This window comes from Lepidochelys kempii, chromosome 9 (genome assembly GCF_965140265.1).
Source record: "Lepidochelys kempii isolate rLepKem1 chromosome 9, rLepKem1.hap2, whole genome shotgun sequence".
NCBI classification, from domain to species: domain Eukaryota; kingdom Metazoa; phylum Chordata; order Testudines; family Cheloniidae; genus Lepidochelys; species Lepidochelys kempii.
The window spans coordinates 56,902,844-56,919,976 of record NC_133264.1 but is presented as its reverse complement, the minus strand read 5'-3'; the positions used below and the strand labels follow the sequence as shown (position 1 = coordinate 56,919,976).

At 45.7% G+C, this 17,133-nt stretch overlaps 1 protein-coding gene across 1 annotated transcript in view; it reads right to left on the bottom strand.

Annotated features, from left to right (window-relative positions):
* Window positions 1–17,133, bottom strand: part of ZNF185 (zinc finger protein 185 with LIM domain) — a 130,985-nt gene that overhangs the window by 55,306 nt on the left and 58,546 nt on the right. The window contains exons 9-15 of the mRNA XM_073360542.1: window positions 11,788–11,871; window positions 10,535–10,573; window positions 9,568–9,649; window positions 5,941–6,020; window positions 5,223–5,303; window positions 3,220–3,303; window positions 1,958–2,041 (exon numbers count right to left, since the gene is read on the bottom strand). Coding sequence (XP_073216643.1) covers window positions 1,958–2,041; window positions 3,220–3,303; window positions 5,223–5,303; window positions 5,941–6,020; window positions 9,568–9,649; window positions 10,535–10,573; window positions 11,788–11,871 — 534 coding nt within the window. The remainder of the gene's footprint in view (window positions 1–1,957; window positions 2,042–3,219; window positions 3,304–5,222; window positions 5,304–5,940; window positions 6,021–9,567; window positions 9,650–10,534; window positions 10,574–11,787; window positions 11,872–17,133) is intronic.

Below are 17,133 nucleotides of genomic sequence, written 5' to 3'. Positions count from 1 at the left end.
GTTACAGTGGGGGAGGTCTAGGCTGGATATTAGGAAACACTATTTCACTAGGAGGATGGTGAAGCACTGGAATGGATTACCTAGGGAGGTAGTGGAATCTCCATCCTTAGAGGTTTTTAAGGCCCGGCTTGACAAAGCCTTGGCTGGGATGATTTAGTTGATGTTGGTCCTGCTTTAAGCAGGGGGTTGGACTAGATGACCCCCTGAGGTCTCTTCCAACCCTAATCTTCTATGATTCTATGACTTTGCAGCTGGTGAAAGAGGCTGATTTGGCAATCAATTTATCCACAGCACAGGAAGCCTCACTGCAAGCTTCCATCACACACTGCATCACCAACCTGCCTCCCACCTGAGCTAGACACAACCTTTAGGCAAGGAGGGAAGTGTGATGGAGTATATGTGCCCCATCTCTGGCTGAGCAAGAAAGGGGTTAATCCCCTTTGCTGTGCTGAGAGGAGATGTCTACCCCTTCAAGAGTGTTGTAGCTGCCAGGCCTGGAGAAAGGAGGTTGCTGCTCTGGTCTAGTAGGCTGCTGAGAGCTGGAGCTGGCAGCTGTTTCTCCTAAAGGTGGAAACTATACAAATGAGTAGTCTTCTGAGGTGAAAGGGGGAATCAGGGGAGGGCAGAGAGAGAGGAAAAGGAAGAGGGGAAACTTCTAGGGCATGCAATGTCTTAAACACCACTGTCCTCCCTCAGGGTGAATTCTCAAGGTAACACTATTGCAGGGGCTTCAATTTGCATTTTCCTCTCCTCTCTTTCTCCAGCACACGTGAATCAGGTCAACAGTCAAACCTGATTTGAGATCCTGCTAGATGAAATGAGCTATATAAATGAGTGCTACATCACTGATCTTATGCTGAAGGTAAAGAGGGCAGTGGTAGGCAGCTTTCATTAGAGATGTGGGGAGAACACCCACAACAGCTACTTCTGAAAAGAATGTGCTCCAGGGGTAGAAGAGACATTTAGCCACTTGCTATGCTACCTTCACATCAGGCTGCCCCATTTTCCTGGTGTGATGAAGTGGGGATTTTCCCTTGTTATGTTGCATGTGAGTTTTACTGTTGAGCCTATGTGAGTTTTACTGTTTTGCATGTATACTGTGTGTGCCTCAGTTTCCCTGTGTGCTGCACCAATACCTCGGTAGTGGGAATAGGAGTGTGTGACTTTGGCTAGGACCTCTCGGGCAGGTGAGGCTGCTCTAGCTGCCTGCACCTATACTATGACCGGTGCCCTTCATAACCTGAGACCCAGGAGGGGGATGCAACCAGGTGACAACCAGGTGACTCTACCCAGGAAGTGAGACCAAAAAGAAGGAAGAGGAGCAATGGGGCTGTCTGAGGTCGGATGGCTGGAAGCTGGCAGTCTGCTGTGTTGGACTGGAAGAGGGGGAAGCTGGCAGTCTGCTGTGTTGGACTGGAAGAGGGGGAGAAGTCACTGATTTCTACGCTGTGTTCCTGTCGAATAATAAACGTTCTATTTTACTGGCTGGCTGAGAGTCAGTTCTGACTGTGGAGTTGGGGTGCAGGGCCCGCTGGCTTCCCCAGGAGTCCCGCACGGGTGGACTCACTGTGGGAAATGCACGGTGTGAAAGGGGATGCTGAATGCTCTGGGGTCAGACCCAGGAAGGTCGAAGCTGTGTACCCTTCTTGCCCTGGAAACAGTATGCTCAGAGAGAGAAGGCATGCCACACCAGAGTCCTGACTGGCTTCATATGGAGTAGTTCCAGAGCACTGGCCCAGTGACTCGGTGACACCTGGTTACAGCGCCTTTTACTGCCTGTCTCCTGGACTAAGCCTGATTTACTATACTAACCTTTCATCAGAGGGCTCTTGCACTGCAGGCACAAGGACAGCTAAAGGGAACACCCAACAGGCAGAGACAGACAGCATCTATTTCACTCTCTGCACAACCCTCATTTCACGGCAGGAGGAGGGAAGGTGTTTCATATGGACTCTACCTTTCCCCTGTGGAAATGGTGGTGGCTTTTGGAACCGATTCATCCCAGGAGATCAGGTCATGCTCCTCTTTAACTGATTTGTCACTAGTAACAAAAAACCAAAAGTAAGACTTGATATGTAATACTTGTACTGTAGCCTAATATAACTTATGGAAATATAATACAGGGGTGCATAGGAAAAAACAGAAATATTCTGGAGGATAGCCCACTCTGCTCAAGCTAATCATATAAATCAGAGCCACCATGAACCTGTTCAGCTGCTGTGTCTATTTTCTCACTCTGCGAATTGTTCCCTACAGTGTAATCTTTCTTCACTCTTTGCCCTGCCTAGCTCAAGCAACAGTGATCCCTTCTGTCTTTTGGGAGACTATCTCACACACTGAATGATTGCACAGGTAGGAGTGGCCATGTCAGATAACTCCCACCATGGCCAGTGCTCTAGGATCATACATTCGCTGCAATAATGAGACACAGGGATATATTCATGGACCTTGACTAAGGGAACATCAACACCGTCTGAACTCTACCTTTTCTCTGGAGAGGAGGTGGCTCTCAATTTTATTTCACTCTGAGGCATTGGCTTGGGCGCATTTATAACTCTTTCTTCACTGATTAAATATAGAAAGAAAGTTGCAATTAACCAGACATGCTACCACAAATTCATTTGGTACATCCAAGCCCTCTACAGTTATTGAAGTCCCATATAACAAAGGAAGACAGAATTTAAAAGGAAAGGCCAAATAAATAGGTCTGAAGCCTGTTCTGATCCAACCAAACATAGCAAACAAACTCTGAGCAGTGAACATGAGAGGGAAGAGAGCTCCACTAACATGGGACATAGTAAGCAAATGAGTTTCTTCCACCCATGGAAGTCTGAACCTGAGGAAAGGACAGAAGGATCTCTGAAATAGACAAACAGTATAACCTAGGCCAGAGGAGGTCTGTATAAAAGAAATGGGTAGCAAGCCTTCTCAGCTGGACTGGTGGGTATAACTGAGATTAGGGGCAGAGGAGATCTGAATATGGGAAGGATATCAGCCCCCATCTACTCTTGGGTAGAACAAACTAAGGGCCTCACTGCTTGCTCACTGGGCAGAACAGAGTCTTTCTCAATACTGAGAGGAACCACCCCTTCTTCAGTGGAGCTAGTGAAGCCAATAGCATAGCAAATGGCACCTCCTGCCACGCAAAGTACATATGAGTTGGGAGCACCCGCTCGCATGCAGGCTTATTTCATGTAACAAACTCTGCAGCAACTCTACCTTTTGCCCGTAGCCAGAGTGGGTTTGGTTGTTGTTGCTTCAGCTGGAGAAGTCTCAACAGGCTTCTCCTCATCCACTTTGTCACTGATAATCACAATAAACAATAATTAATAAAACACAAGACAAAGTGTGAATGTCCCCCTACTTTCCAAGACACCCTGCGCTGCACTGAACACTCCATCCCCGATAGAAATGTGTGCACATGGAGTGAAGGTCTGCTCCCTGCAGCAGTGCAAGGAACACTTCAGAAATACTGAATAAACTGTTCTTCTGGATCGGATCACTTCCCCTCTTCCCACAGAAATCAAAATGGAGCTCAAGTGTTCCTGATGTTCATTGCAAGTGGTCTCGACACTTCACAGTGATTATGTGAGTTTAGAGTGTGTGCATGACGTTACCTGGGAAGCTCTTTGTCTGGCTTTTTAGCTACTTTTGTGCCCGGGCTCTGGTGCAGCATTCGAGGGAGCCACAGTGCTTCAAACTCAAATTGTGATTGGCAGGTGCACAGCTTGCTGGGGGCAGTTGGGAGCCCACTAAGAAAAGTAAGGAATGGACAGAGGAGTTCCTTGGGGACTGGGACACATGGTAGACTCTGTTGGGGCAGGGAAGGACCAGTGGAAAACATGATAAGGCACAACTCAGGCAGCAGGTGATGTGCTCGGAGACTGGCCTGTGACCGTGACTCTCAGATTGTCTGCAATCACTGACCAATACTCTTCTGAATGAAAAGAAGGCTTATGCTCTCTGTCAAGCAGCACAGCCAGTCCTTCGTGACTTATTACCTCTTCCCATGCTGTGACTTGATTTCAGACCAGGACTTGCCATTTGCGGTCTGTCTGTCTTCACCATTTTGGCAGGCAAAATGCAATAAAAATTAGCTAGGGCTGGGGCTGGGGGACAGAGGAGAAATGCTACTGCCAGGGAGGTGAGGGAATGTGGTGGGTTGTAATATATACAGTGCAGGGACTGGGTTAAAATGAAATATTGCTTAGCTCAGGAAATAAGGCTCTACATTTTACTCTGCTGATACCCTAGCTGTCAGAAAGTGGGTGCTGTTCAGAGGTGCTGAACAGCCAGTCCCCACAGACTTGTGATTCAGAACCTCTGAAAATCAGGTAACCGGAAGCTGGATGCTGGCAGCTATCTTCCCTTTCTGAGACTGACACCAAACAGGGCAAATTTCAGTCTAAATGTTAACTCTGTCATAAAATAGAAGAAGCCTCCTCAGCTTTATTTGTAGCACTGAAGCATCAGTGCTATGGTGGGGACTGTTCAATGACTGCACTGCATCCATTAGTCAGTGTTGGGATGCAGCTGCAGAAAGGGCTAATATCACTCTGGGGTGTATTCACAAGAGTGTTATATGTAAGACATTGGAGGTAACTGTCCCGCTCTACTCAGCACTGGGTGAGGCCTCAGGTGGAGTACTGGGTCCAGTTTTGGATGAAACACTTTAAGAAAGGTGTGGACAAATGTTGAGAGTCCAGAGACAGCAACAAAACAGATAAAATGTTTAGAAAACCTGATCTATAGGGAAAGGTTAAAACAACTCAGCATGTTTAGTATTGAGATAAGGGCTGTTATAAAGAGGACTGTGATCAGTTTTCTCCATGACCACTGAAGGTAGGACAAGAAGTAATGGGTTTAATCTGCAGCAAGGGAGATATAGGTTAGATATTAGGAAAAACTTTCTAACTCTCAGGGCTCATAGGCTTCTAAGGGAGGTTGTGGAATCCCCATCATTGGAGGTTTTTAAGAACAGATTGGACCCAACAGGGATAGTCTAGGTTTACTTGGTCCTGCCTCACAGCAGGGGACTGGGCTAGATGACTTCTCAGGGTCCCTTCCAGCCCTACATTTCTATGATTCTAGGAAAACAATCACATGGCCCAGATACAAGTAAGCATCACTAAGAAGAAACAGCCCCAGTGGTGGTTTGTCTCAGCAGCCATATATTATGGCCACCCGGGAGGTTTGAAAAACTTAGAACTCATGCACTGCACCTGATTTCAGTGTAACTGGAGATCTGTGATGTGCTTTCACTCCAGGATCTGGTGGCTTGGCTCTTACTGTCTGTGTCAAAGCTGCGAAGACAGCAAAGAAAAATGTGCTCAATGAGCAAACTAGCTCACGACTAAGCTGGTCAAAATTTGTTATCAAAAAGGTTTTTTTCCCCATCAAAAAAACAGCCCCCCCCCAACATTTTTAACTGTTGTGGGCAAAATGTTCCATTATTTGCAGAAAAAACTGTGTTTAATTGAGAACATTTTTTAAAAAATATCATTTACCAAAGCGCTTGTTTTTCAATTACATTGAAAATGGTCAATAACAATTTCGATAACATTTTTGATAAAAACATCGGGAATGTAAAAAAATGGTGACCATTTTTGAAAAAAATGAAAACGGTTCCATTCCAAACACTTTGCAACAAAGACAAATACAAATTTTTTCATTAAACTCCTTTTGGGCTTTTGGCCAGTTTGACTCTGAATTCTTGCAGCTGAATTTTTTTGCAGCTGTGTATTCCAGAAGACAGCAGATTACCATATTTAATGCTCCCTCCCCTAATATGGTGAAAGTGCCTCCTGCACAGAGGGACTGTGCTTGGCAAGACTGCTTCACTTTACCTTTCAAATAAGTTCAAGGGGCAACACACACCAGGGTAGGGTAAAGGGACAGACAGGTTTCCCATGTGAGCACCATCAGTACCACTCCTCTTACCTTGTGGTGGAAACAGCAGTCATTGGCTTTGGCTTACTCCAGGAAGACCCAGTTGGTCTCTTTCTCACCCCATTGATACTGGCAATAAAAGAATAATAATGCAATATCTATTTAAGGTACTTATCTGGCCATCATGACCAGAGTATCTGAGCATCTGCCAGTCTACTGTAGTTATCTTCACAACCCCCTGGGAGGCAGGGCAGCCCTATTAGCACCACTGTACAGATAGGGAACTGAGGAGGCCAAGTGACCTATCTAAACTCACACAGGAAGTCTGTGGTAGAGCAGGGCTTTGAACCCAGGTCTTGTGGACCCTTCCTGATGGCACCATCACCAGGCTCACCAATGACAGTTTAATAGCCATTTCAAGGCCTCAAGACTGCAATGCAACGCTCATGGGCAGACATCTGCACCCATGCAGGGCTCACTGAAGTTACTGACATCAATGGGGCTCTGTGCAAGGATTCCCTCACACTTGTGACTGTGAACTTTTTAACACAGGGTCTGTCTAGCACCTAGCACAATGGGGACTTTGTGGTCGAGGCCTCAGAGTGCCAATAACTGGCAGGAGCACGTCGAACAGCTGCACAGTATATGCATGCATACAGTCTACTGTGCCCTGTGTGCGTGTATTCCCTTCCCTACCCAAAAATGACTTTGTACATAGGCCAAATTTTTGAAGAGGTGCTGCCCCCTGTTGGAGAACATGTGGGGAAAAGCCAACCTATTCGCAAACAACATGCAGCATTTGTCTGATAATAAACCCTTTACTCCTTAACTGGCAGTACAGCGCCTTCCAGTGTGCAAGAGTTAGTAGTGCCCTCCTTAAGTCTCCCACCCCAACGTAGGAAGAGCTTGTGATGCTGCGACTGAAACAAGGTGTATTGGAAGGCTTCATTAATTAATGTTGGTAACATGCTTTGAGATACTTATTATAATTGTATAAATGTAAATATCATTATAACCACTACCAATGAAGGGAAATTTCCATTCGTACATATTGTGTAAGGAGGAGTGCACGTAAGTGATGAACAGACCACATTCCCCTATAGGACAAATAGTGTTACCCATAGGACATGACAATCCCACACATCTCTAAGTTCAAAAAAAGACTAGGAGGACTTGTGGCACCTTAGAGACTAACCCATTTATTTGAGCATGAGCTTTCGGGAGCTACAGCTCACTTCATCGGATGCATATGTATGCTGTAGCTCACGAAAGCTCATGCTCTAATAAATTGGTTAGTCTCTAAGGTGCCACAAGTCCTCCTTTTCTTTTTGCGAATACAGACTAACACGGCTGCTACTCTGAAACCTCTCTAAGTTCACTTTCACATCACTGCCCCCAATTTTTTGTTTACCCCACATTATATTGGGACTGATATGGTACAGTAATAGGTCTCAGAATAAGAGCCAAGTTAGAGAGATAAAGATGTAAATGTCACCATGTTGTGATGTTGCATCAATACACCTGAGTCTTGATGCTGTGACTAGGGATGGTCAAAAAAAATTCTGCCTAAATGTTTTACTAATTGAAAATGGCTTTTTACATTAAACAGTCTTTTTCATGAAAAATGTCTGTGAAATGTCACTGAAATGTTTGGGGTTTTCACTGAAAAATGAAAACCAAAAAATGTTTAGATGAAAATCCAATACATTTAAAATAAAAAAATATAATTTTCCTTGGGAAAAAAAATTGGGATGGGGAGAAGAGAGAGAGAAACATTTCCCAAAGAAACTCCAGCTATGGTCCTGGATCTTATTGTCATGAGAATACATCACAGTTTTGTGATGCAACTACTTCATCCCAGAAGACAAAGTCCTCTAGCCAGAGAGGCTCTGGCTACTGGATTCTCTGCTGTGTGTGGCCACTAGTCTTAAGAACAGCAGAAATACCAATAATACTGGTATCTGGCACCAACCCCGCTGTTCAAGTGGAAGGTGACAGCTGAATGCTAAACTGGAAGAAGCCATGGGGAAATCACCAGGATTTTTCCCTCTGAGGACAGGTGTGTCTCCCCTTCCACAACTCTTTCACTCTTCCCACCTCCTCTGAAGCCCAGCAGCACAGCCAACACTTTTCCAGTCAACACAGATTGCAGGGGGCTGTCACTGCACCTCCTTTAAATTGGATGGAGCTGGTCATGGGCCTCAGGTGCCAAGATAAGAGTGCAGTGGCCCATTTACTATGATAACGATCCTTTCTATACAATGGTGGGCTTTCAGTGGGACGTCCAGTTTGCTGGATGCTTGAAGTTAGAGTATGCAGTGTTGTTGTAGCCGTGTTGGCCCAAGAATACTAGAGACACAAAGTGGGGGAAGTAATATCTTTACTGGACCAAGTTCTGTTGGTGAGATAGACAAGCTTTTGAGCTTACACAGTGCTCTTCTTCAGAAAGTAGGGTGACATTTACCACTGCAGTAACAATCAATTGAAAACTAATACATGGCTCTAGTCCTGGAGGTCAGACCGAAATTATGCTACCATTGTCAAGGTAGATTAATTTAATTTAAAATCCAACAAGACGGGACAGTTGGCTTAGTGGACTGGAAATAATTAGCTAAGTAGCTGAATCAGTTCATCCAGCCAAGGCTCCTAATTTAGGGAAATCGTTACCATCTGATGGCTGTTCAATGGATAGGTGAGCCCGTCAGAACTAGCACTGGCTTCTTAGCTTGTTCTGTCTCTCTAGGAATTTACACCATGCTTATCATTGTGGCATATGAGCTCCCCATTGAAATGACATCAAGACTAAATGGGCAATAGAGGTTGAACTCCCCTCACCTTTAAGGCAAGAGAGAAGCAGTGGTGTTTTGGAGGAAGCTTGCATTGCTCCTCCCCCACACTATAGTTGGTCACACAGGCCATCAGTCTCCAGGCCTATCAGCATGGCTCCTTCACTCCCTTTGGCCCCATTCCCACCCCTGCACTTTTGTCCCCTAGAATTAGTTGACCTGTTTTTTTTGGCCCCTCCCCTCTTCAGCAGGGATGGCCAAGGATGTAACAGAATTTAAGGCCAGAAGGGCCCACAAGATCATCTAGTCTAACCTCCCATAGAACACAGGCCACCAGCACCACCCAGCACCCACACACTAAACCCAAAATGAGACCAAAGTACAGGAGACCACAGGAGACTAGACTATTATGTGCCACAGGCAGAGAATAGAAGGGACTGAGGTGCATCAGAGCCCAAAACCCGGCATTGGCAGAGAAATGATGAAGTGAGAGATATCCAGATAATCCTGGCAAGTGACCTGCACCCCTGCAGAGCACAGGAAGGCAAAACCCACCCAAGGTCACTGCCGATCTGATCTGGGGGAGAATTCCTTCCCAACTCCACATATGGTGGCCAGTTAGACCCTGACCATGTGAGCCAGTCAACCACCTGAGAGAGAGAATGCTCAGGGCCACCTCAGAACTCTGGCCTACCCTGCCTAGTGTCCCATCTCCAGCCCTAGCCATCCTTGCCCTGCTTCTTGTGGGAGGGGACCCTCCATCATCAACTGTGGTCAGAAAGACTGTCACCTTTCACCAGCAACTATCTTCAGTGTCACGCAGGAAGACAAGCTGGAAAATGGACCTCATCCTAAACACACACAGAGTAATCCAGAGGCAGGGACATTATCTTTTGCCACCAAGACCAAACCTTGATGAAGCCGGAAGGGTCTGATTCTTCATGTGCAGTCCTCCTTCCTCCTCAATCTCAACGCTTTCAGGATGAAAAATAAAAACACAAACATCACATCATTACACACACGTGCACACACACTTGTTCAAACATTTTATTTCATCTCCCCTCATGCTGTAGAATTTTTCTCTGTTCGTCTTAGGGTCAAACTTTGTTTCTGTCCCTGGAGTCCACAGCTGGACTTAACAATGAATATGTTGTTAACTGGCTGAGTGAAGCAAGCCCTTACCCTCACCTCAATAGCCTTTCTCTGTGTGGGACTGACTGCTCAGGAAGTTAAAAGCCCAGTGGTGGCCCTGATTGTAGGGGCCAATCTCTTCTGGAGGAGGAAGGGAAGTGGATCCCCATGATCTCCCAACCACAATTCCACGATTCCTGACAATCCACGGTTGTCATCTTCCAGTTCAGTGTCTAGGGCTATGTCTACACTGCACACCTTGCAACGGCGTGGCTCTGCCACTGCAGCCGCACCGTTGTGAGGTGTGCTGTACAGCCACTTTGTCTCCTGGCAACAAAATAAAGCCATCTCCAATGAGGAGTGGCAGCTTCAGCGCTGAGAGCAGCTTCTGCTAACCAAGTCCTGTCCACTCCTGTGCTTTTCGTCGTTAAAACTTTTGTTGTTCAGGGGGGTGTTTTTTCACACCCCTGAGTGAAAAAAGTTTTATGACAAAAGGGCCATTGTAGATATAGCCTAAGTTGCCATGTTCATCCCACTAGGAGCTTTCCAGTGTCAGTATAAGTCAGCCCAAACAGATGGGTCCAGCCTATCTAGGCATTTTCCCAGCCTACAATTTCACACCAGATGGAAACTCCAAACCCTAGCCCTTAATAGAATCCACTACACTGAGATGGTATCATAGAATGGGAGCTCTACTGTAATTTTGGGGCACAGAGCCAATGACTCACCTCTTGGCAATGAAGGGTGGTACTTCTTGTGTTGGGCTTCTGTAAAGGAGATACAAGGGCAAAGATTGCATGAAGCCAGTGAGCAAACCTGGCATAGGAGCAGTTCTAATGGGAGGCGCTGAGACAAATTCGACAGAGAACTGAAGGGGGATGCTATTTTGCATATAGGGCCATGTAATGCTGTTTGCACAGATCTAGCAGTGAGTGGGTATACAAAACCAGTGTAACTTACACACCTAGGGGGCGAAAGCAGGAAAAGCATCTGATAAGAAGGTGTAAAATAAAGTCACCCCCTCATATTTTACACCTTCCTTTTAGTAGTTTTTTTCTTGTTACACACAAAATCCTTCTGCCTTCTTGCCACATATACGGCATTTGTTTTGCACACCAGCTGAATTCCAAATCAGTGCAAGGTACACTATCTTATTACCCTTGTGTAAATTACACCACTTTATGTCACTGCTGTGGCACATTCCCTCCTTGCTTCTCCCATTCCCTCACAGGCATTGCCAGCCTCTCTGCCGCCTCATTGTGCCACCCCAAGTTAGACCAAGAGGGGAAAAGATGCCCTTTAAGCTGCAAAAATTGCAGTCACTTCTCCTGGGAGATCAATCTTATTTTGACCAGTGGAACTGACCTTTACAACCCCCAGGGAAGAGTTGGATAGAGGAGCTTCTTACACCAGCAATATCTCTGCATACTTACACTTCTCCTGTTACTGGAGCTGCAGCTGAGATGTGGGGGGCCTCATAACATATGGTAAAAGATAGTCCCTGCCCCAAGGAGCTTATCTAAACTGGATGCAAATCCTGCTTGGAATCCAATTTCTTTGTGGAAGATTCTTTGGCCCATACTAATGTTTGCAAGCCCCTTCTGCCCCTGTCCCCTCTCTCCTTGGTGCAATAAAGCTGGGATGGAGAAAACAGGTGTTTGGGATGTTCTGAGCAGCCAGGCCTGAAAATATGCATCTTAGTTGTGGGTTCTAGAGAGTTAGGAATCATTTTTTCAAAGATTTCAGGCTGTTTTTCTTTCCTTCTGCTCCTTTCCCTCTCGGATGGGAAACACTTCAAAAGTCCTTCAATGGATATGCCCAGTTCTGCAGTTCCTTGGACTTTTCTCAGTTAGGACTTGATTCAAAGCCAATAGATGCCAATGGAAAGACTCATATTGCCTTCAATGGATCAGGCTCATAAGTCCCTGTGAAACATCTGCTAATAGTTTCAATTTCTGTTTACCCCTCCCATGAGACTCACCCATTGCTTTTCTTGGCAGCAGAGAGGACGTAAGAGCGCTCCCTGCTGGCTGTGCGCCTCAGTACACTGTTGGCTGCCTCTGTCCTGGAAGAGAAGGAAGAGATACTCCTGGGGGAATTCTACGCCACTGCACAGACAAAGAATTTATGTCCCCTGCAGATTTCTTTGTTTCCCCGCAGAAAAATGACTTTCTGATAGGGAAGCAAAGGGAAGCCACAAAAGCAGTCATGCGACCCTCCCCAGCAGTATGTTTCGGGTGCCCAGGGCAGCCAACAGAGAGGTAAATCACTGTGGGGTATGGGCAGGAATGGGTAAGATATGGCTGGTGGCTCCTTCCCTGTGCCGGGCTCAGCTGCTAGTCTCGGCTGGGCTGGGGAGAACAGAACTTCCTCTGCCCTGCATGGCATCCAGGGCCATGTCAGACCGTACCCCAGATTTCTCACCCCGGCTGTAGGAAGCTCTGCAAACTCCCCCCTACCCCCACTCTCAGCTGTTCCTGCACCCATCATTCCTCAGTTGCAGGGGTGGAGATCACTGTGCAGGGAGCTGATCCCCCATCCATCCAACCCCCATGCATTCTGACCCCCTCATACCCAAACCCTCCCACCGAGCCTCACCCACACTGCACCCAGAACCCCCCCAAAGAGTCCCGCTCCCCCCTGTACCTGGACCACGCTGATGAGCCACCCACACCCAGATCCCCAACCTACCAAGCTCCAACCGGCTGCACCTGGATCCCAACCCTACAAAGCCCCACTCCCCCAGCATCTGGCTCCCTGCACTGAGCCTCCCACACCCAGACCCCCCCTCCTGAGCTCTATCCCCTGCACACTCAGATCCCACTGCTGAGCTCTAACCACCTTCACCTGGATCCTCCCACAGAGTCCCATTACCATTGCATCCAGAACCCCCCAGCAAGCCCCTGTGCATCCAGATCCCTGCCCGCACTCAGATCCCCCACTGAGCCGCTTGCACCCAGATTGCCCCACACAGAACCCTCTCAACCCACACCTGAATTCCCCCCACACTAAGCTCCTCCACACTTGGATCCTGCCTGCCCATACCTGATGCACCTGGCACGGAGGGGCAGGGCTTTGTGGTGTTTCTGGGGCAGGTCCAGTCTTTGCACTGTGTCAGGTTTGGGTGCAGCCTTATCGCTAAGTCCATGTCCCGGGAGTGGGAGGGGGAGATGTACAGTCATCTCCCACCTCTGTACAGCCAGTGCCCTGTGCTGGAGCCTCCACATTTATTTGACAAATGAAATTTGCAAAATTTTGCAGAATTTTAAAATATTGGGCACAGAATTTTTATTTTTTTTTGGCACAGAATGCCCTCAGGAGTAAAGAAAGCACGTTCCAATGATGAAGCTGGGAGGCAGAAGACTGAGACAGTAGGGGGCTAGAGGTGAATGAGTCACTGAAGACTTTTATCAGACTCCACTGGAAAGAGCATAAATCAAGCAAGAGCCAAGGGTAGTAACAATGGCCTATCTGTCCATTTATTCTGTACCCATCACTGTGGTGGCCAGGTATCAATTCCCGCCTTCATACTATTTATACTGTACCAGGCATGTACGTAGCTCTGGGCAATGGGTGAAATGTGCCAAGCACACAATAGATTCCCTAGGTCAAGGAGATTACTGTCCAAAGGCAATGAAAGGTTGCAATATGGTACATAATAAAATAGGGCAAATACAGAGTGTGGAGCCTGGGCTTCACAGCTGGATTGCTGAATGGACCAGTTGTGTCTATACAGATTCATTTGAAGATTTTGGTACCACTAAATGTGGATAGGGTGATGCCAACCTCAGTTTTTTGCACACAGTGGAATGTGGGCAAAATCAAAGAATCATAGAGCTGGAAGGGACCTCAAGAGGTCATCTAGTCCAGTCCCCTGCACTCATGGCAGGACTAAGTATTATCTAGACCATCCCTGAAAGGTGTTTGTCCAACCTGCTCTTTAAAATCCTCAATGATGAAGATTCCACAACCTCCCTAGGCAATTTATTCCAGTGCTTAACCACTCTGACAGTTAGGAAGTTTTTCCTAATGTCCAACCTAAACTTCCATTGCTGCAATTGAATCCCTTTGCTTCTTATCCTATCCTCAAAGGTTAGGAAGAAAAAATTTTCTCCCTCCTCCTTGTAACAACCTTTTATGCACTTGAAAACTGTTAGAATCATAGAATCATAGAATATCAGGGTTGGAAGGGACCCCAGAAGGTCATCTAGTCCAACCCCCTGCTCAAAGCAGGACCAATTCCCAGTTAAATCATCCCAGCCAGGGCTTTGTCAAGCCTGACCTTAAAAACCTCTAAGGAAGGAGATTCTACCACCTCCCTAGGTAACGCATTCCAGTGTTTCACCACCCTCTTAGTGAAAAAGCTTTTCCTAATATCCAATCTGAACCTCCCCCACTGCAACTTGAGACCATTACTCCTCGTTCTGTCATCTGCTACCATTGAGAACAGTCTAGAGCCATCCTCTTTGGAACCCCCTTTCAGGTAGTTGAAAGCAGCTATCAAATCCCCCCCTCATTCTTCTCTTCTGCAGGCTAAACAATCCCAGCTCCCTCAGCCTCTCCTCATAACTCATGTGTTCCAGACCCCTAATCATTTTTGTTGCCCTTCGCTGGACTCTCTCCAATTTATCCACATCCTTCTTGAAGTGTGGGGCCCAAAACTGGACACAGTACTCCAGATGAGGCCTCACCAATGTCGAATAGAGGGGAACGATCACGTCCCTCGATCTGCTCGCTATGCCCCTACTTATACATCCCAAAATGCCATTGGCCTTCTTGGCAACAAGGGCACACTGCTGACTCATATCCAGCTTCTTGTCCACTGTCACCCCTAGGTCCTTTTCCGCAGAACTGCTGCCTAGCCATTCGGTCCCTAGTCTGTAGCTGTGCATTGGGTTCTTCCGTCCTAAATGCAGGACCCTGCACTTATCCTTATTGAACCTCATCAGATTTCTTTTGGCCCAATCCTCCAATTTGTCTAGGTCCTTCTGTATCCTATCCCTCCCCTCCAGCATATCTACCACTCCTCCCAGTTTAGTTATCATGTCCCCTCTCACTCTTCTCTTTTCCAGACTAAACAAACCCAATTTTTTCAATCTTCTCTCAGAGGTCATGTTTTCTAGACCTTTAATCAGTTTTGTTACTCTTCTCTGGACTTTCTCCAATTTGTCCACATCTTTCCTGAAATGTGGCACCCAGAACTAAACACAATACTACAGTTGAGGACTAATCAGCACAGAGTAGAGCAGAAGAATTACTTTTTTGTGTCTTGCTTACAACACTACTGCTAATACATCCCAGAATGATGTTCGCTTTTTTTTTTTTTGCAGCAGTGTTACACTGTTGACTCATATTTAGTTTGTGGTCAACTATGACCCCAAGATCCCTTTCCGTAGTACTCCTTCCTAGCCAGTAATTTCCCATTTTGTATGTGTGCAACTGATTGTTCCTTCCTAAGTGGAGTACTCTGCATTTGTCCTTATGAATTTCATCCTATTTACTTCAGACCATTTCTCCAGTTTGTCCAGATCATTTTGAATTATAGTCCTGTCCTCGAAAGCACTTGCAATCTCTCCCATCCTGGTATAATCCACAAACATTTTATAAGTGTACTCTCTATGACATTATTTAAATCATTGATGAAGATATTGAACAGAACTGGCCAGAGAACTGATCCCTGCAGGACCCCACTCATTATGCCCTTCCAGCATGACTGTGAACCACTGATAACTACTCTCTGGGAATGGTTTTCCAACCAGTTATGCACCCACCTTATAATAGCTCCATCTAGGTTCCATTTCCATAATTTATTTATGAGAAAGTCATGTGAGATAGTATCAAAAACTTTACTAAAGTCAAGATACGTCTACCGCTTCCCCCCATCCACAAGGCTTGTTACCCTTTGAAAGAAAGCTATCAGGTTGATATGACACAATTTGTTCTTCACTAATCCATGCTGTTACTTACCACCTTATTATTTTCTAGATGTTTGCAAATTGATTGCTTAATTATTTGCTTTATTAACTTTCTGGGCACAGAAGTTAAGCTGACTGGTCAGTAATTCCTTGGTTTGTCTTTATTTCCCTTTTTATAGATGGGCACTGTATTTGCCCCTTTCCAGTCTTCTGGAATGTCTCCCATCTTCCATGACTTTTCAAAGATAATCACGAATGGCTCAGATATCTCCTCAGTCAGCTCCTGGAGTAGTCTAGGATGCATTTCATCAGGTCCTCGTGATTTGAAGACATCTAAGTAATTTTTAACTTGTTCTTTCCTATTTTAACCTCTGATCCTACCTCATTTTCACTGACATTCACTATGTTAGATGTCCAATCACCACTAACCTTCTTGGTGAAAACCGAAACAAAGAAATCATTAAGCACCTCTGCCATATCCACATTTTCTGTTATTGTTTGTCCCCCTCATTGAGTAACAGGCCTACCCTGTCCTTGGTCTTCCTCTTTCTTCTAATGTGGAATGTTTTCTTGTTACCATTTATGTCTCTAGCTAGTTTGATCTTGTTTTATGCCTTGGCATTTCTAATTTTGTCCCTACCTACTTGTGTTATTTGTTTATATTCATCCTGTGAAATTTGACCGAGTTTCCACTTTTTGTAGGACTCTTTTTTAAGTTTAAGATCATTGAAGATCTTCTGGTTAAACCAGGTGGTCTCTTGCCATACTTCCTATCTTTCCTATGCAGTGGGTTAGTTTGCTTTTGTGCCCTTAATAATGTCTCTGAAAAACTGCCAACTGTCTTCAATTGTTTTCCCCTTAGACTTGCTTCCTATGGGATCTTACCTACCAACTCCTGAATTTGCTAAAGTCCACCTTCTTGAAATTCATTGTCTTTATTTTGCTGTTCTCCTTCCTACCATTCCTTATAATCATGAACTCTACCATTTCATGGTTCCTTTCACCCAAGCTGCCTTCCACTTTCAAATTCTCAACCAGTTTCTCCCTATTTGTCAAAATCAGATTTAGAATAGCCTCTCCCCTAGTAGCTTCCTCCACCTTCTGAAATAAAAAAATGTCTCCAATACATTCCAAGAACTTGTTGGATAATCTGTGTTAGTTGATGCCTGAATAGTTGAAGTCCCCCATTACCACCAAGTCCTGTGCTTTGGAAGATTTTGTTAGTTGTTTAAAAAAAGCCTCATCCATTTCTTCTTGGTTAGGTGGTCTGTAGTAGACCCATACCATGACATCACAATTGTTTTTTACCCCTTTTATCCTTACCCAGAGATTTTCAACAAGTCTGTCAAAATATATGTTTCCATTCCAAAAGACCCGTGCCAGAAAAGGGTAGTTCTGAAAATATTATTTCA